Below are 18043 nucleotides of genomic sequence, written 5' to 3'. Positions count from 1 at the left end.
TAGAGGCTTTAGAATAGTATAAGGTGAACTTGCCAAAATTCAAGTGATTAATTAAAGAATTATTAAATTATGATATAATTTCATCAGGCAGACAATTATATTTGTACGAAACAGAAATCATGCCAGCATGTTACATAAGGCTTTTGTTGAGTATAGTTATGCAGTTACTACCATTTAAGAAGCTCAGAGACCAGAACACAGATAGATAATCAAAGAGTTTGAAGATAGTTTGACAAATTCTTATTTCAACTCACCACCTCGCCCAAGTCCTTGATGAACAAAAGGTTAATTTGGTTATCATTTATGATCTCCCTGAGGAAACTGGAAGTCCATCAAAGCCGGACTATTAGGTGTACTTGCATATGTATATATGATGGTATATTGGTATGGCAGTGCATTTTGGTCATAAAGGAGCTGTGCGGTAATAGGGATGAATTACATATAACATTTTATTATTATTTTTCTTTGAAATGTGTTTTTCTTGTTTATTTTACTCACATAGTCACATATGACATGATTTTTTTTCTTCATTAATATACTCATGTGACATGTTATATATTTATATTATTTAATCATGATATTAATTAAGTAATTTTGAATTAATGATTTGATATGATATAATATCATGTGATGTATACTTTGGTGTGTGTGTACATATATATATATATATATATATATGTATGTATGTATGTAGGGTGTCTGAGGACCGAAAATGATTGAATATGAAAGTAGCACACACGATTCCACTTGCAAAATTGTATTTGACCCAAGGACTTCATCGACCCGAGAAGTGAAGGAGTGTGAGATAGCGTTGTATGAGAACCTACTTAGAGGAACCATGGAAAGAGGCAAGACGATGAGAGGGAGCTTCCTGTAAAGGTATACCTTCCCCCTCCACATTGAATGTACTGCAACAACCTTATTAGCTGTATTAATGAGGAAATGACACATAAACAGTAGTTTCACAGCTAGCAACTCTTTCTACCACTTTTAACAGAACTTTGATGGGACAAGTGTTCTAAGAAAAGCCTTGAGGCATACAGGTAAAGGGCTAGGATGCAAAGAAGAAGGGTATATAAGGGAGAGAAACCTCCCAGTTAAAAAGATGGACATTATTCCTTAAGAATTAAACAAGCAAGAAAGTGAATAGTGCATTACCTAGTATAGAACTTGTATCAATCATATATAAGAACAAAACCTCAGACTTACCCGAGGACAACATTATTCTCAATTACTACTTGAATTGTCTTTTATGTTACTTTTAGTTCTTCAGCCTTAGACCTGAACTTAGCCCAAAATTACACTAGAACTGTTTTCCCACTCTCTGTAGAAATTCTATTATTTGGGCTTGGTTTGAAGGACAAGGCACTACTGTTCTTAGTGGGCTTGTGCCATCAATTTCCTAGTACTTACAATTGGCGCCGTCTGTGAGAAATCTACTTGTAGTTTTCCTAAGTTATGGCTAACCTACAGCACAATAGGGAAGAATTTGTCGGTTCTCAGCGTGAGGATCACTTCAATAATTTGGAGCAAAGGAGGGATAGGGAGTACAATCCCACACCTAGTGTTAAAGTGGAAACGCAACTTACAGAACGCACTGAGAGGAGTCATTCAAGAATTGGGAGCCATGTTTCACATGAGCAAGAAACGTGGAATTTGAGGTTGGAGATTGATCATTTGCGCAAAAAGTTGCGTTGAAGGGAACGTGACAGGGGAAATTCTACACCCCCATCAAGTGAAGGATTCGAGGAAAAAAGGGACCGATCCTATCGACGGAGATCCAGGACCCCTCCCAGTGAATCTTTCTCCACATCCTCACATTCAGATAAGTTAGAAAAGCTTAGGAAGAAGTGGGGAGAAAGTTCATCCCCTCAGAATATATGGAATGATGCAATGAGCAAGGTCCTTCACTAAATCTTATAGGCACCCTTCGTAAGGAGAATTGATAGAGCCAAGTTGCCTTATCACTTTACATAGCCTACGTTTACCATTTATAATGGGAGAACTGACCCTGTGGAGCATATGAGCCATTTCAACTAAAGGATGGCTGTTCATTCCAAGAATGAGGCTCTTATGTGCAAGGTATTCCCTTCTAGCCTTGAGCTTATGGCTATGCGATGGTTCGATGCATTGGAGGAGGGTTCAATAAGATCTTTTGAAGAGTTGACCCAAGCGTTTGGAGCAAGGTTTGTAACGTGTAGAAGAGTTCCTAAACCCTTGGATTCTCTACTGTCCATGGCAATGAGGGAGGGGGAAACTCTTAAGACCTACTCGGATAGATATTGGGAAACATTTAATGAAATAAATGGGGATTTTGAAGATGTGGTCATAAGGACTTTTAAGGTGGGCTTACAAGAGGATGATTTGAGGAAGTCATTGACAATGAAACTTGCTTGTAGTATGCGTTAACTTATGGATCACATTGATGAGCATAAACGGGTCAAGGAAGATCAAACCCAAGGAAAGGGTAAGGCCAAAGTCTTCCTTGAAAAAAGGGATCCTTGGGCAGGAGGATATAATCATAATCGATCTAGGAGGGATTTTTCTAACCAATCATCAAGAGCTAGTACGCAAATGGTCAGCTCGGTGTTTAAGGAATTAGTTTATCAAATCCTCGAGAAAATAAAGAATGAACCATACTTCAAATGGCCCAATAAGATGGGTGAAGACCCATCTAAGCGAAACCAAAGTCTTTACTTCCACTACCATCAAGAAAGAGGACATACAATTGAGGATTGCAGAACTTTACGTGACCACTTGGGTCAATTGGTGAAGGCAAGGAAGTTAAAGCAGTTTCTGCATCAGCCCGCAGGATAGGTAGGACAGCCCGGGGCTGGGTATCAGAAAGACGGGGCTCCTCGGCCAGCCCTGGGTACAATTAACGAGATTTTTACCACACCGAGGGGTGATGTTGATTCATACTCGGGAGTTATGTCTGTAACTTCAAACTCAAAACTGGGGGATCAAGCTCAAGTGTCTAAAAGGGCTAAAATGGTGGCATCACCAACCTTGGGTTTCTCAAAGGAGGATAAAGTGGGAGCATTCCAACGCCATGATGATGCACTAGTGGTAACCCTTCGGATCGGGGGGTATGATGTGAAAAAGGACCTTGTGGACTAGGGAAGTGGAGTTAAGATTATGTACCCGGATTTGTATAAACGGTTGAATCTCAAACTTGAAGATTTGGAGAAATATGATTCACCCTTAGTCGGATTTGATGGAAGAATGGTAATCCCTCGCGGAATGATTAGACTACCTATGCAAGCTGGGGACGAGGAGGTGTAAGTCAACTTTATTGTGGTAGAAGCCTATTCCCCTTATACTACTATTTTGGTAAGGCCTTGGCTTTATGCTACAGGGATAGTGTTCGCTACCCTACACTTAAGGGTCAAGCATCCCACATAGGTATCCCACGTAGGGATGAGTTGAAGAGTTAGTTGGAAGTTAGGCAGTGGCTAAACAATGTTTGGTGGCTACTGTTAGGCAACACTCACTGGATTAAGCTCTAGTCGAGAAGGAGTAGGCCCCATAACAACTAACTGGTCCCGAGGTTGAACTTGGGACTGAGTCACAAGGATTACTATCGGAAGAGTTGGAAAGGGTTATGATCAGTCAGGATGAAGACAGGTACTTTCAGGTTGGGGCTCAGTTACCCCCTATGGAGAAAACAAAGCTAGTAGAGCTTTTGAGGAATAATGAGGATGTCTTTGCATGGAGTACTTATGATGTGTCAGGGATTGACCTTGAGTTTATATGTCATCGGCTGAATGTAAATCCTGGTGCTATACCAACTAGACAACCACCCCAACGCTTTTAGAAAGAGCACGCCGAGGCAGGTTGGGGCAATCAAGGAAATCTTTTATCTTAAATGGTTGGCTAATACTGTAGTGGTGAAGAAGAAAAATGGGAAGTGGCGGGTATATGTGTAGATTTCATGGATTTGAATAAAGTTTACCCAAAGGACCTTTCCCCTATTCCTTGGATTGACCAATTGGTGGATGTGACGGTTGGACATCCTCGGATGAGCTTCTTGGATACTTTTCAGGGATATCATCAGATACCTTTGGTGTTATTTGACCAAGAAAAGATTGCCTTCTGAACTCCCACGGGCAATTATCACTATCGGGTGATGTCTTTTGGTCTAAATAATACTGGTTCTACATATCAAAGAATGGTGACATGAATGTTTGAAGTGCAAATTAGGAGGAATGTTAAGGCATACATTAATGATATGGTGGTAAAAAGCAAGTAGGTCTCAGAGACTTGAAAGACCTAAAAGATGTATTCTTGATGCTTATGAGACATAGATTGTGTCTAAATGCATCTAAGTGCTCTTTCGGCGTCAGCTCGAGAAAATTCTTGGGCTACATGATTACACACCAAGGAATAGAGGTTAATCTTGACCAAATCAAGGCTATTAAAGACTTGCATCCTCCTCGGAACCCCAAGGAAGTACAAAAGCTAACAGGGATGACAACTGCTTTGATTATGTTCATTTCTCGATCAATAGATTGATGTCGGCCATTCTTCTAGCTCCTTTATAAGTTGAAGAACTTTGAATGGACCAAGGAGTGTGTAGTAGCCTTTGAAGAGTTGAAGGTTACTTGTCACATCCTCCTGTTCTCTCTCGACTCGAGAAGGAGGAAGTATTATACGCTTACATAGTAGTCACTGATCATGCAGTAAGTTTGGTTTTGGTTAGAACAGAGAATAGAGTGTAGAAGTCTGTCTATTATGTTAGCAAATCCTTGTAGGAGGTAGAGACCTGCTACTGGCCCTTAGAGAAAGCAATATTAGCCATTATACATGCTACGAGGAAGCTTCCTTATTATTTTCAGGCACATACTGTTATGGTACTCACACAGCTTCCTTTACAGGCATTGTTACGGAAGTCTAGTTATACGGGTAGGATTGCTAAATAGGGGACCATGCTCGAGGCCTTCGATGTTAAATACTTGCCTTGTATTGTTGTAAAGGGGCAAGTTTTGGCAGACTTCGTTGCAGAGTTTACTGAGGATGTTGTGGGAGACGATAGGCTAGGACCAAGTGTTTTGGTGGCTTCGACCTCTTTTACCACAACTTTGGAGGTATACACGAATGGAGCGGCAAACCAAAAAGGCTCCAGAGTGGGGATTGTGCTAGTGACCCTCGAGAAGCTAGTAGTGGAGAGGTCCTTCCGGTTAGGCTTTCTAGCTGCAAACAATGAAGCTGAATATGAAACTTTATTGGCTGGGATGGCGATGGTTGGCAGGCTTGGAGGAGAAGTTATAGAAATATATTCGGATTCACGCTTAGTGGTTGGGCTAGTCAATGGAGAATTTGAGGCTAGAGATCAACGAATGCAAGGGTATCTCATCAAGTTCAAGCGTGCCCAATCTTGTTTTAAAAGTTTCGCCTTAAGGAAAATCCTGAGAGGACAGAACTCCTATGCAAATTCGTTGGTTATGCTGGCCACTTCTTCAGAATTAGGCCTACCTCGGGTCATAATTGTAAAGGATTTGGTAGCTCCCAGCCATGATGATCAGCTTTCTGTTAGAGTGCATAGTATACAAGTTGGGTTGAGTTGGATGGACCCTTTGGTTTCATTCTTAAAGCAAGGTTTATTGCCCAAAGATAGAGGTGAGGCTGAGAAGATACATAGGAAGGCCTCATGGTATTGGCTTTTAGAGGAGCAAAACTTGTATAAACGCTCCAACTCGGGACCGTATTTACTGTGCGTTCATCCAAAGGCTGTGGAGCCCTTGTTGGAGGAGTTGCATAAGGGAATTTATGGAAGTCATACTGAAAGAAGGTTTTTTTCCTCATAGAGCCCTCACCTAGAAGTATTGGTGGCCAAGTATGTAGCAAGCTGCACAAGAGTATGTTCGAAAGTGCGATTAATGTTAGAGATACGCTCTAATTATCCATTAGTTGAGAGGGGTTTTGAATCCACTTACTAGTCCTTGGCCATTTTTCCAAAGGCTATGGGTAATAGAAAATGGCTCCTCGTCGGAACTGATTACTTCACGAAGTGGGTGGAGGCTGAGCCGCTTTCTAACATTAGGGACATAGATGCGAAAAGGTTCATTTGGAGGAACATTGTTACCAGATTCGGGATTCCTCATACATTGATCTCGAACAATGGACTCCAATTTGAGAGTAAGGACTTTAGGAGGTATTGTGGAGAGTTAGGTATTAGGAATAGATATTTTACTCCGACCTATCCACAAGGAAATGAGTAGGCAGAAGAAGTTAATAAGGCCATAGTATCTGGGTTGAAGAAAAGGTTAGACAACGTGAAAGAAAGATGGGTGGATGAGTTACCCTATGTGTTGTGGACATATCGCACCACACCCTAAAGATTAACAGGAGAAACCCCATTTTCAATGACTTATAGATCCGAAGTGGTCATACCCCTTGAAGCAGGCTTCCCAACCTTGAGAACTGATTAGTTTAGTGTAGAGGAGAATGATCACTTACTTTCAACGAGCCTAGAATTAATCAACGAAAGAAGAGAAGTAGCTATGGTCAAAATGGCATATTATCAGCAAAAACTTAGGCAATGGTATGATAAAAGAGTTAAGGCAAGGCCATTGGCACCTAGCGATTTAGTCTTAAAGAAAGTGGTGGGGACAGCGAAGAACCCATCATAAGGGAAGCTAGGTCCTAATTGGGAAGGCACGTACAGGATAACTTCAGTAGTGAGCACTGGGGCTTATTACTTAGAAGACTTGGATGAGAATGTAATCCTCCATCCATGGAATGTAAATAATCTACGTAGGTATTATTATTAATAATACAAGTTCTATTCGGTTCTCATCTATTTGTTGATTGGTTTTTTCTTTTTACTTACAAGTGGATCATCATTGAATTCAACCTAAATACTAAGTGTTAAACAGAACTTCGGTCTTGTTTGACTCCTCGAATCATAGGCTTTGGGTAAATTAACTCTTATGTGAAAATTGGCTAAGTGTTAAACAGAACCTTGATATTGTTTGATTCCTAGGGTTGCAGGTCTTGAGTAAATTAACTCTTAGGTGAACAGAGACTAAGAGCCAAGTGAGTCTTAGTCTTATTGAACCCCTCGATTTGGAAGTCCAAGATGGATTCAACGACTGAGCAAACTTAAACTTAGGGAAAATGAAGTTAAATCCCTAGCATTTTAAGTAAAAGTCCATCCGAGCTTAATGGATATGCTTAAAAGTTGAAATTGAATTTAAAGAAATTTAATGTATCTAAAGTCACATAGTTGTATTAGAAGAGTACGAGAAAAATTCTTAATAAAGTAAAAAAGGTAAAGATTATGCAAATAGGAGGGAAATAAAAGTGAAATATATTTGCTCAAGTTTAGGTACAGATTAAAAAAGAGGGTATCAGCTAAACCTAACCCTTATCAAAACTAATCTATACTCTATGTTTGAAGAAGTCAAGTAGTGACCTCCTTCTCTTTGTCTTTATTCTTCTTCTTCAATTTTTTTACTTCAACAACCTCCTCTAATTCTAACTCCATTACGGGCGTGGAAGTTAGCTATTCTTCGTCTTTCCCAGAGGCAGGCTTAGTGGTTGAGGTTGTGGTAGACTTGGGCACCGAAGAAGTAGAACTTGGGTTAGGAGGAGGAGGGGCAATGCTTGGAGTGAGGCGAAGAGCAGGAGGATAGTATACCTTGTCAGCTCCCCTCAAGTCAGAGTCTGCCTTAACTCATGCAATGTTAAGGGCTTCATTCTAGACTTCTGCACAAAAAGTACGAGCAACATCCCTGAACTGAGCAGTCAAACTCTGAGCAATTTTTTTCATCCCTACATCGTAGGTAGCCTGCTCAGCCTTTGCCTTCTCAGTATCTTTGTCCTCGAGTAGTTTTTGCTGCTACTTAGTCTTCTCCATAGCCAAGGCCAATTGCGTTTCGGACTTTTTTAAGGAGACTCACAACTCCTCGGCTTGTTTTTCAAGCCCTACCAGGGTAGCTTTGGCATTTTTGCACCCTTTTTCAACTTTGGCTAAGTGAAAAAGGGCCTCTTTGAGCATTTTCTCAGAGTTAGCAAGGGCTTTCTTGGAGTGGGTAAGCTTGCCTTCTTCCTCATGGGACTTAGATAAGGTATGGTCCACCCACTCCTCAGCAACGAAAGACGCTTGCACTGCCTGTAAAAAAAAAAAAAAAAAAATAGTGCCAATGATTAATCAAGTAGATAACGAAAAATGATGGTAAGGCAAGAGGATGGAATCTAACCTTTGCAAGGTCTCTCTTCAATGAGAGGAATACCTCACATTTCCTTAACCCCTGAAGCTTTTGCATATCCTTGGGGAGTAGAAGAGCCTTCTCCAAGTATTCAAAAACCATCCTTGACCTTCCTTTCTGGGGATCCCTAAGGGATGCTTCAGAGGTCACGGGGTCTCCTGAGCTGAGTACAAAGGCAGGATTCCATATGGTTGGTTTGGGATGTTGCTCTCCTTCGGTGCGTTTGCCGATCCCAGGAGTAGCACATTTCTTTTGATGAGCCTTAGTAGTTCTGGCTTCTTTGGTGGGCAGTTGTTGCGTAAGATGGGGGATCTCTCCTTTTTCAGAGCCCTCAGCTATTTTTCCCCTTTTCCTTTTCTTTTTGGTAACATCTACAGTGGCGGCATGAGCTGGGGCAGGAGTTGGTGGCTAAGGTACTATAGGCACTGCAGGGGAATCACCCCCATCATGAGTGGTGAGTAGTGCCAACAAGTCAGGAGTCTTCTCTTCTAGAACCATTGCTACTGAGATGTTTGATGCTTCCTGGCTGGTACTAACCTGAGTGGTAGTAAGGTGACAATGACTGGGGGCTAGGGAGTCTTTGGGATCTTCTTGATAGAAGACTTCAAAATCTTTGTCCAAATCCTCCTGAGTAGGTTTGGGTGCTTGTTCTTCCTGCTTGTCTTCAGAAGGGATAGGTTGCTCTTGGGAGTAGAGCAATTTGGCTACAAGTGGAGCTAGTAATTGGGCATCTTGGGTACTAGATGGAGAAGGCTTAGTTAAAAATCCGGGGATAGCTATGTCAATTAAGGCTAGTCTCGAATCCTTTACTTTAATCACGTGCTTGGGACTTTGGAAACTGTTGGAGATAGGCTTGAATCTGAGGATCTCTTACTTAAGGATTCAGTTGAGGTCTGCAAAATTCACCAAACTTTTGTTCGGAGCAGTGTGGAACTCGCCTGCAAAGGATAAAAAAGCTATAAGTTACAGAATTATTTATTGTAAACAAAAACAACAAATTATGGGAAGAAGGATGCCCTAAATTAGTCTAAAGATCTTGGGAACCCCACTTGGTTTCCTATCTTGGGTAGGGTAGTGCAACCCATCGTGCCATTCACCCGAGATGATGAGGCAATCTTCATCCATGCCCTTATTCGACTTAAGTATACAAGAAATCAGCCTAACAGAAGGAACTCTACACTTAAAGTAATAGCCTATCTCTTTTCCCTTCTGGCTATTATATAACCAATTTACGTCATGCCATGTAAGGTTAGTTCTCATTTTTTGGTTTATCACATCCACACTACTGAGGACCCTAAAAAGATTAGGAGTGCATTGGGTTAGGGATAACCTAAAATTAATAAGGAAATCCCTAGTGACCCTACTCATGGGGATATGGGGATTTCCATCCTACCTTCTATGAAGGCGATCATAGGAATAACTACTCCCTTGGGTGGTTTATTAATGACCAAACATTCTCCTAATTCGCAATGTTGAAGTTCAACATTGTCAGGAATCCTATATGTAGCCCTAAAGGCGGCCATACCTTCGGAGGTGTCAACTAGTCTAGCGAATCTACCCATGAGTTCCTATAGTGTCAGAATTAAAAAAAAAAAAAAAAAAAAAAAAAGTCTTCTTTATGGTACATGATGAAGAACCAAACACACCTACGAACACTGGAAAGGGTTTTCCTTGGACTGCTACTTCAATGAAAAATAGTAGGAAGCAAGTAAATGGGAAAAAGCTATTCCCACCCTTTCCTTATATAGGAGTAAAAAATGAGTAGTAAATTTCCCACTTATAAATTACAAAAAATAAGGACTGTAGGATCACCATCGTACCGTAGAACATGGAGGACAAGCAGCCGCTTGGTACAATAACTGCAGGATCATGGATATCGAAGCATCAGGGACGTGCAGAAGACAGATGAAGCGACGTATTCATGTGGGAATGCACCTGGCACGTATCACCCTACCTGTTGTTTCTAAAATTTTTCTCTTAGAGCGATCCTTAATAGTAAGGTTTTAGGGGGCTAATGTAGGGTGTCTGAGGACCGAAGAGGATTGAATATGAAGTAGTACACACGATTCCATCTACAAAAGTGTATCCAACCTGAGGACTTCATTGACCTAAGAAGGGAAGGAGATGTGAGATAGCGTTGTATGAGAACCCACTTAGAGGAAAAAGGACCATGGAAAGGGGCCAAGATGGTGGGAGGGAGCTTCCTGTAAAGGTATACCTTCCCCCCCCCCCCCCCCCCGGCATTGAATGTACTGCAACAACTTTATCAGCTACATTAATGAGGAAATGACACCTGAATAGTAGTTTCACAGCTAGCAGCCCCTTCTACCACCTTCAGCAGAACTTTAATGGGACAAGTGTCTTAAGAAAAGCCCTGAGGCATACAAGTGGAGGGTTAGGATGCAAAGAAGAAGGGTATATAAGGGAGGGAAACCTCCCAGTTAAAAGGATAGACATTATTCCTTAAGAATTAAATAAGCAAGAAAGTGAACAATGCATTTCCTGGTATAGAACTTATATCAATTATATATAAGAACAAAACCTCGGACTTGCCCGAGGACAGCATTATTCTCAATTACTACTTGAATTATCTTTTTCTATTACTTTTGGTTCTTCGGCCTTAGACCTGAACTTATCCCAATATTACACTAAAACTGTTTTCCCACTCTCTATAGAAATTCTATTGTTTGGGCTTAGTTTGAAGGATAAGGCACTACTGTTCTTAGTGGGCTGGGGCCATCAATTTCCAAGTACTTACAATATATATATATATATATATATATATATATATATATATATAAACTTTATTGATAATATCAAAACGGTATACCAAAATAGACTTGTATCAAACGGTGTATATATATAAATATTTTTTTTTCTAGATTGCTGTATTTGAAAGTATTATTCAAAATGCACTAATATTGTATTTGGAACACCATAAATTTGTGTCGAATTTTATACCAAAAAATAAGTAGTCATTTTATTTGTGGACTAATTAATGCTAGACAGATTTTTTTTTCTTAAATGCTTTGGTGAAACATACATAATTCAAATAGGAGTTAGTTTAGATGAGGATGATGATGTTGTGTAATATTATATCTATTCAATAGAATGTAATTATTTTCTTAATTACATGTATATAATCCATTTGACAAAATTACATGATGAATTTGTTATATTTATTCTAAAAATCTTAATGCGTGGATTGTGGTTAGGAGGAAGAGAGATGATGATGGTGGCGTTGATGGTGATAAAGTAAGCACCAAAAGACGACATCAAATTAATCAGCAATTCAAGTATCTCCAAGTTAAATGATATGATTTAAGTGTGCTAGTTGTTTGGAAGGATGAAATATCAATATGTTTTTTAATAGATATTTTGTAATCAAGCTATAAATTGTTATATTTTTAGATTGTTGTTTTAACATTCTTTTAGTGTGATTATCAAACTATAAATTGTTATATTTTTAAAACTCAAAAGTATAAAAAGTTTTGCACATGTCATTTTCTATAGATGATTCTCACATCTTTTTTTATTTACTAGAGAGAAAAAAAGAAAAGAAAAAAGAAGAAGTTATTATTTGTCGCCGTTCATTCTATCAAATTTTATCATTTTCTTTTTCATTAATATTTATTAGGGTTCTGATGCTTTTTTTTTTTTTTTTTACACATTAACTCAACATGAAAGTGTGTCATATTTGGAGTTTTCAATGCTTTACATATGATGAATTTTTCAACAATGGTTGAAATATAAAAAGCTTTTGTATAATATAAAATAACCGTAAATAAAATAAACAAACTATGATGTTTTTTGAAAATTTCACATATTTGTTTAAGCATTAGGGCTCAAATAAAAATTTGTTTAAAAATTCGCTAATAATGAAAGATTAAAATCTGCTTAAATCTCAAGGGTTGCATTTATTAATTTTAGGTTGCAAGTTTGAAGATTGAATTCTTTGAGGAAAAAAAAAGGGGAATGTAAGGTAGAAAATAAAAGTTTATTAACTTTACACTAAACCGTGCGTAGCACGGGTGACTAGCAATATGAATATGCGAAGTCAATGCTCTAAACGACTCGGAAACTTCCTCCCTAGTAGAAAAGTGTACATCGAATATTGCTTTGTTATTGTCTTTTTTTAGTTTCACACTTCACTTCTGATTTCTTTTCCACGAAGGAATAAATAAGCAAAGCATACACATATACTCACATTGGTACATTAATTTCCTTGGTATTTTTCTCTTCCCTTTTTTTAAGGACCTGAACTGGTTTCCATGTTTATTGGATTGTTAAATTGATTCAGCTTTGTATTTTTCAGGTTTCACTGCTAGTTTACTTGCGCTAGCTGTGTTGCAAGTTTTCATTTATTATGTTAAAATCTAATTCATCCTTAAAAACTAAAAAAAAAAGTTTACATTTTGCATAGTTGGGTAGAGTGAGTGAAGTCTGGGAAGAAAAGTTATGGCAGCAGGGGCAGCTCTTGGGGCAGTATTTGGAGAGGTTTTTGCGGTGTTGCATGACGCAGTTAAGGAAGTGGGAAGCAAAGCCCTTATGTTCAGACCCATTCTCAAAAGCCTTGAATCCCAGCTAGGTAGGTTGGCGCCATTGGTCGAGGATATAAAACGGTTAAGCGAACAACTTGAACTCCCAAAAGTCGAAACAGAGACCTTGATCGAACATATGAAGAAAGGAGAGAAGCTGGTTCGCAAGTGCTCGAAAATCCGGTGGTGGAACTACTACTTCAAAGTCTATTACTCCACCAAACTTCAAGAGTTGGACAAGGAGATCGTCAAGTTCTGTCAGGTTGATTTGCAAGTATATGGCACAAGGAATGCTTTGAAGGCTTTGTTAAGTATGAATCGTATGCTGCAGAAAGTGGATTCGGTCGCGGAGAGTCTGGAGACACCAAGGGCGTCGTGCGCGGTTCCTGGACTCCGGGATTTAACAGTTGGGTTGGAAATGCCAATAATGGAGTTGAAGACTCTGCTGTTGAAGGAGGAAGTGCAGCTGCTTCTATTGACTGCCCCTGGAGGATGTGGGAAGACCACGTTGGTCCAAAAGCTTTGTCAAGATGACCAAATTAAGGGTACTCTCATTTCTCTTTTTATTTTTATTTTTTTTTGGGAGTGTGTAATTTTTTACTTTATAATTGGCAACTGTTTTAGAAGTACTGTTTACATATTGTTGAAGTTATGTAAATCCTTATCCTTTGGGAGTACCAACAACAAAATACACATAGAATTTCAGTTCTGAATCCTGATATGAATCTACTGATTGAATATTATATGTTTGGTTATAATTGGAATTGGAATAATGGGATTGCATTCACACATGAAAACTTGAATTTATGCATGTGAAATTCAAATACTGTTTGGAAAAAAAGTCTGTCTCATTAGGTAAGATGTGGTATGCCGTGGCTAATTATGTGCATTCTTTTGTTTTGGCCCTTTCAACAGTCATAGCAGTGTTTTTGGCATATTTCATACTATGAAATTCTATCTTAGAAAAGTAGTAAAAGAAAAGAAATAAAACAACAGCAACAACAACAACAATTGAGCCTTAGTCCCAATATTTTGGGGTTGGCTATGGATCTCAACAGAGTAATTAGGGTCGTTCGTATGTATTTTTTTCCACCATTCTATTATATCCGAAGTTATACTTTTGTTACCACCTTAATTAACATGTCAAATTAGGAGATGCGTAAAAAATACAATTCTTATATCTTCATAATTGGTAGCGTTTTCTCTTCTTGCCCTTTGCTGGGATTGGGATTGGGAATTCTATTCATATGACTTGGCCATTATGCGTGTTTCTGTGTGTAATGTTATGGATATGAAATGTGCCTCCACCGCAGCTTTCTAACTACACTGTTTTTGGATAGGCATATATAAGGAAAATATTCTCTTTGTCAACGTTTCAAAAACTCCCAACGTGAAGGTCATTGTACAAAAACTATTTGATTATAAGCATTGTCGGCCTGAGTTTCTAATTCAAAGTGATGAACAAGCAATCGAACAGCTACCGCAACTGCTGAATCATATTGGACCTAATCCTATATTGTTGATCCTGGATGACGTCTGGCTTGGATCAGAATCCATTCCTGAAAAGTTTAAGTTTAATATTCCAAAGTACAAGATTTTGGTTACTTCAAGAACTGCATTTCCAAGATTTGAATTTACATATCACTTAAAACCGCTAAATGATGTTGATGCAATGACCCTTTTTCATCACTCTGCATCCCTACATGATGGGAGCTCTTACATTCCAGCAGAAGAAGACGTCAAAAAGGTACTTTGTCAATTTGTGGTGTGTATATATTGTACATTTGCCTTTTGGGTAAGGTATATAGATGTTAATACCATATATACCTGCCAAAATTATGTTTTCATACATACACATACGTTTAAGCTTTGCTTGGTTTTTTGTTTTTTGTTTTTTTTCCCCAACAACCCAACTGTCTCCAAAATCTTGGCCAAAAATTACCACTGTAACCTCCAAACAATAACTGAGTTTATTTGGTTCCATGAATTGTAGATAGTAAAAGGCTGTGGGGGATTCCCACTAGTCCTTCAAGTAATTGGTGGCTCACTGCGTGGGGAGCATGCAGTGGTATGGAAAAGTAGACTAATGAAATGGTCTAGTGGTCAATCTTTTCTCGGTTCTGATGCTAAGCTGCTTGGTCATCTTGAAAGTAGCCTAGAATTTTCGGATGACAAGGTTATCATCAAAGAGTGTTTCTTGGACCTAGGTTCATTTCCCGAAGACCAAAGGATCCCTACTGCCATCCTCATTGACATGTGGGCAGAATTATATGAACTAGATGAAGATGGCATCCATGCCATTGCCCATTTGCGAGAACTCACTACTCGAAATCTGGCCAGTCTTGTGATGGCAGGGTATGCTGGCTTTCTATTTTTATATTATTATTTTCTTGTAGTGAGATTTCTTCATGTGATTACTTCTAGTTGCTAGTTGTAATATGTTATAACTCTATACCCGGCCATAGGCCCAAATATTTTATCATGTCTTATGGCTTAATCAACTTCCAATGGCAATTTATAATATTATGGTTTATTTGACCTGTCTGGCCAATTTAGGATTTTTCTTACCATTGGAAGGGTGATTACTTCAAAGAGCTAGAAAGAAGGAAACTTATACCAAACTAGAGATTCCAACTACTTTGGCAATGAAATGTGCGGGATTTCAAATTTTCTTAGTCTATATCTCTCCATTGCTTGTCTTGCAGACCCTTGGTTTAAATTATTGTAAACAAAAATGATTTCCCTTGGTTGTCATTATATTCTTTTTTTTTTTTTTGGAATGATAATGGAATATATGTTTTTCGTATGCAAAGTCTGAAAATTTTGAATATGTTCTAAGCTTCTAATTTGCCCATTCACCAGGAAAGATGCAAGTGAGGCCAACAGCTATTTCAATGATGACTTTGTCACACTGCATGACATTCTTAGAGAGCTTGCTATGCATCAGAGTAGCAAAGAGCCTGAAGAAGAAAGGCCAAGACTGATTCTGAACATAAGTGGAAACAATCTATCAAAGAGGTGGATGGAAAAGAAACAGAAACTCATCAATGCTCGCTTATTATCTATCTCAACTGGTTGGCACATTTCCTCTCTTAACACATTATGTAAACTACATAATAATGAGTGATTATCACACTGTATAGAATTCTTTTTGCAGATGAATCATTCTCATGGAGTTGGTGCAACATTCAAGCACCCAAAGTTGAGGTTTTAGTTCTGAATTTTCAGACACAGAATTACACCTTACCTGAGTTTGTGGAGAAAATGGATGAACTCAAGGTTTTGATAGTCACGAATTATGGTTTCTTTCATGCTGAAATAAGCAATTTTCAACTACTCGGGTCTCTACCCAATTTTAGGAGAATTAGATTAGAGAAGGTTTCAATTTCCTCCCTTTGCAAGACCCTTGTACCATTGAAGAGTTTGAAGAAAATATCCTTGTTCATGTGTAATATTGGTAAAGCTTTTGAGAATTGTACCATTCAACTTTCAAATGCTTTGCCAAATCTGATAGAGATACGCATTGACTATTGCAATGATTTGTTGGAATTGCCTGTTGGGTTGTGTGATATTGTCCTCCTAAAAAAACTCATCATCACCAATTGTCATAAGTTGTCAGCATTATCTCAAGGAATTGGAAATCTGGTGAATTTAGAAGTACTAAGGTTTGGGTCTTGTACTGATTTGTCAGAGTTGCCAGAGTCAATGAGAAGCCTCCATAAGTTAAGCATTCTTGACATATCTGACTGCCTAAGCATTAGCCAGTTGCCAAAACACATTGGTGAATTGTGTAATTTAAAAGTGCTCAACATGAGAGGTTGCTTGAGATTGCGTAATTCATTGCCAGAATCAACCGTGGAGCTTAACCAATTAGAGCTTGTGGTTTGTGACGAAGAAAGGGCCAAGCTATGGGAGCCTATCAAGGAATTCCTCACCAAGCTTAAAGTAGAGGTGGCTGAAAAAGATATCAACTTGAATTGGCTTCCCAAAAAATGAGTTATGAGAATTGTTCTTCTTGGAAAATGTTTTAGGTTTGATTATATATTTTATGTCAAATGGAAATATGGAGAATCGCTGTGAAAGCCATTGTCAACAGTAGCTGCTAGTCAAGATAGTCTTAGCAGAAGCAATGATTGTTCTTCATGAGAGAACCTGTGTACATATTGTCAAGGTGTTTGAGGATGCATACAAGTCAACACTGAGAATCATTATTCTTAATGGCATTGAAAGGTTACTGGGGTATGTTGCCATTAGGCTGCATTTTTCAATTATAATCTCTCAGAAGCTATTGATCCTTCTCAAGCACTGAATGATGTAAGCTTATGCTTGATCATTCTTTTGGCATAATCCTTGGGTCATTTCAAAAATTTTTTTTTTGGGTATTATATGTTTCTCTTGTGCTCTCTCTCTCTCTCTCTCTCTCTCTCTCTTCTCTCTCTCTTCTCTCTCTCTCTCTCTCTATATATATATATATATATATATATATAGATAGGTTCCATTGGTTTGATCCTATAGAATTTGGCCCACTTTCTCATTGATTGAAAGGCATCCAGCAAGACTTTGTAATCTATGATAGTCTGCCTTTGAACATTGTTTTGCTCTTGTTTTATGATTATATTGGCATGTACTATGAGAGGACTCGTCCTAAAACAGTTGTTTCCTTTGGGTAGTTCTAAATATATTATCCTTTTTACCAAAAATAATAATAATAATAATAATAAGACTTCTCTTTTGATCATAAGTACTATGTGAAATCTATAGTTTTTTTTTCTCCTTTCTCTATCCCTACCCTGCAGGTGCAGCTTTTGAATCAAAGAGGACCTTTTGTGTAGTTACTTCATTAACATCGTATTGTTTCCTATGGAACCCTATAGTTCCAATTATATTTTATTATCTGAGCACCAGTTGAATCTCACTTCCTAAAATGGGGCTTGGTTTTGCCCTGATAATAGAATGACCCATGCGTAGGGAAAATTCACTCTTATTGGGTTTTGTTTGCAATTTTTCTTTTCTGTTTTTTAGGTGTTTTAAGATATAACATCTTTTTGCACTTGATTAAACTCATCCAAAATAATACACTGGCTGTTGGTCTGTAATTATGCTTCATGAACACTGATTAGATCTCCACCAGAACGATCCAACAGTCACGCTATCATAATAGATCAACTACTAAAACAATGTCTTGCATGATTTCTATTATAATGTTTTCTAGATATCACAATTATATTCCAATAGTTATCAAAAACAATAACACACCAGTCTAAATTATATTCCAGATCAGCATAATCGGTA

General features: G+C 38.4%; 1 protein-coding gene across 2 annotated transcripts; it reads left to right on the top strand.

The window, feature by feature from the left end:
- Window positions 1-12379: 12379 nt before the first annotated feature.
- Window positions 12380-17148, top strand: LOC115994598 (probable disease resistance protein At5g66900). 2 transcript variants are annotated; one of them, XM_031118799.1, is made up of 6 exons: window positions 12380-12441; window positions 12637-13296; window positions 14092-14498; window positions 14745-15106; window positions 15614-15825; window positions 15909-17148. In XM_031118799.1, exons 2-6 carry the CDS (start codon window positions 12672-12674, stop codon window positions 16745-16747), a joined length of 2445 nt encoding a protein of 814 aa, XP_030974659.1. In that variant the 5' UTR covers window positions 12380-12441; window positions 12637-12671; the 3' UTR covers window positions 16748-17148. The 2 variants fall into 2 exon arrangements, with proteins under 2 accessions (XP_030974659.1, XP_030974658.1); XM_031118798.1 differs by lacking the exon at window positions 12380-12441 and having other exon boundaries at window positions 12455-13296; window positions 15909-17147.
- Window positions 17149-18043: the final 895 nt, after the last annotated feature.

The sequence above is a fragment of the Quercus lobata genome, chromosome 6, assembly GCF_001633185.2.
Source record: "Quercus lobata isolate SW786 chromosome 6, ValleyOak3.0 Primary Assembly, whole genome shotgun sequence".
Lineage (NCBI taxonomy): Eukaryota > Viridiplantae > Streptophyta > Magnoliopsida > Fagales > Fagaceae > Quercus > Quercus lobata.
This window is presented reverse-complemented; position numbering and strand designations above follow the sequence as displayed.